Raw genomic sequence first — 1878 nt, 5'->3', positions numbered from 1 at the left:
AATGCCAACATCGATTGATTATAATGAATTGGCTGAATTTCAGAAGTTTGACACTGATTTACAGTCTATGAAGAAAGATATTAAAATGTGGACTCAACAATGTTTGTCGTGCCAACGCTCCGAGATCCATAGGCACACACAGTGAAATTGGTTCGCATCCTGTTACTGATCAACGTTTTCATCCTGTAAATATTGATATTGTCGGTCCTGTACCACCAAGCAAAGGTTATATTTACCTTCTAATATGCATTGATCGACTTACACGGTGTCCCGAAGCGATACCGATGGAATACATGCGATCATCGACATCTGCTGAACCTTTTTATCGCGGCTGGATTTCACGCTTTATCGTTCCAGCAAAAATATCAACCGACCAAGGACGACAATTTAAGTCACAACTTTTTACTGAATTGGCTCGTATCCTTGGAACGGCTCGCATCAGAACTACCTCATATCATCCCTGCTCTGATGGAATGATAGAGCGGTGTCATCGGTCTTTGAAAACTGCCATAATGAGCCATCAATCCCAAAATTGGATGGACGTTTTGCCAACCGTAATGCTGGGTCTCAGAGCTAGCATTCGTGAAGATACTAATACATCTCTGTTCGAACTAACGTACGGAAAATCAGAAAGATTGCCCGGCGATATGATAGTCGAATCCGAAGATCGACAACCAACGGAAGATTATGTTATATCTCTCAAAGCGAAAATGCAAGCATTGAAACCCGTTCCTGCAAATCACAAAACTAATCGCTCTGTATTTGTATCAAAACATCTCGACAACTGCAATCATGTTTATGTTCGTCGCGATGCAGTACGAAAATATTTGCAACGTCCTTACGATGGACCATTTAGAGTACTATACAGATCCGATAAACCACTTACATTGGATGTTAACGGCAAAGAAAAGGTTATTTCAATCGACCGAGTAAAACCGGCATTCATATTCAACCCAGACATTACAGAGGACCCTAAAGTAATAGCAATTCCCATTTCAACTCCTACCCATCCTACAAACGAATCTAGCCATCCTACCAACAAATCTACTCTTTCTGCAAACCCATACACGAGAACCTAGTAGAATTCCTGGAAGAAGTGAACGCATACGAACGCGTAATGTTACCTTTTGATAAAGATCCTGTTGTGCACATAATCTTTAGGGGGAGTATATGTAGGAGTATGGTTTATCAAAGAATATACTTTAGCCAAATGTACTTTACTGTTTTCATACATAAAAACCATATGACGTATGCATTGATTTCGTTTACATATAAAAATAATATAGTATGCTTATTTTGTAATATTAGTTTTGTGAATACATATGAAAAATAAAGTCAATTCAAATTCAGTTTTTAAAATTATCGGTTGTGTGTTAATTCTCTAATCGCCGACAGGTCATTATGAAAACGTAACCCATAATAGAAATATCATCCTATTCGAGTGTGTAGAGCGTTTTTGAAAATGAAAGTTGCTGATCGTAAACGTGTCATAAAACAACACTGTTTTAATTGTATGGCAAGGAGCCATGAAGTGGGCCGTTGTATATCCAAAGACATATGCTTTAAGTGTAAACGTACTCATCATACACTGCTTCATATGGAACATCCCCGCATACATGAACCAACACGTAAACCCACAACAAATAAACCAACCAATAAGGAACCGAAGTCAAAGCAACATCCTAAACACCAACGTCTGCCTATTCTCCAAAAACGCTGTAATGTTATCTGGAGCAATTTGATCATTAGCAACTGTTCTCTGCTTTGCTTCGAATACTCTGTCATCGATTCCAGACCGGGAGCATGTCTAAAAATGTTTAAACTTAGTCTACTATAATTATTTTATATTTTTCTTTAAATTGAATTTCAAATAATTAG

At 37.9% G+C, this 1878-nt stretch overlaps 1 protein-coding gene across 1 annotated transcript; it reads left to right on the top strand.

The window, feature by feature from the left end:
- Positions 1–512: 512 nt before the first annotated feature.
- On the top strand, positions 513–1079 carry LOC141388124 (uncharacterized). The gene has a single exon (XM_073958168.1). The coding sequence runs from the start codon at positions 513–515 to the stop codon at positions 1077–1079; it is 567 nt and encodes a 188-aa protein (XP_073814269.1).
- The last annotated feature ends 799 nt before the right edge of the window (positions 1080–1878 follow it).

The sequence above is a fragment of the Musca autumnalis genome, unplaced genomic scaffold (genome assembly GCF_047663935.1).
Source record: "Musca autumnalis isolate F117 unplaced genomic scaffold, ASM4766393v1 scaffold_6, whole genome shotgun sequence".
Classification (NCBI taxonomy): domain Eukaryota; kingdom Metazoa; phylum Arthropoda; class Insecta; order Diptera; family Muscidae; genus Musca; species Musca autumnalis.
The sequence above is the reverse complement of the archived record's forward strand: the minus strand, read 5'-3'. Positions and strand labels throughout refer to the sequence as shown.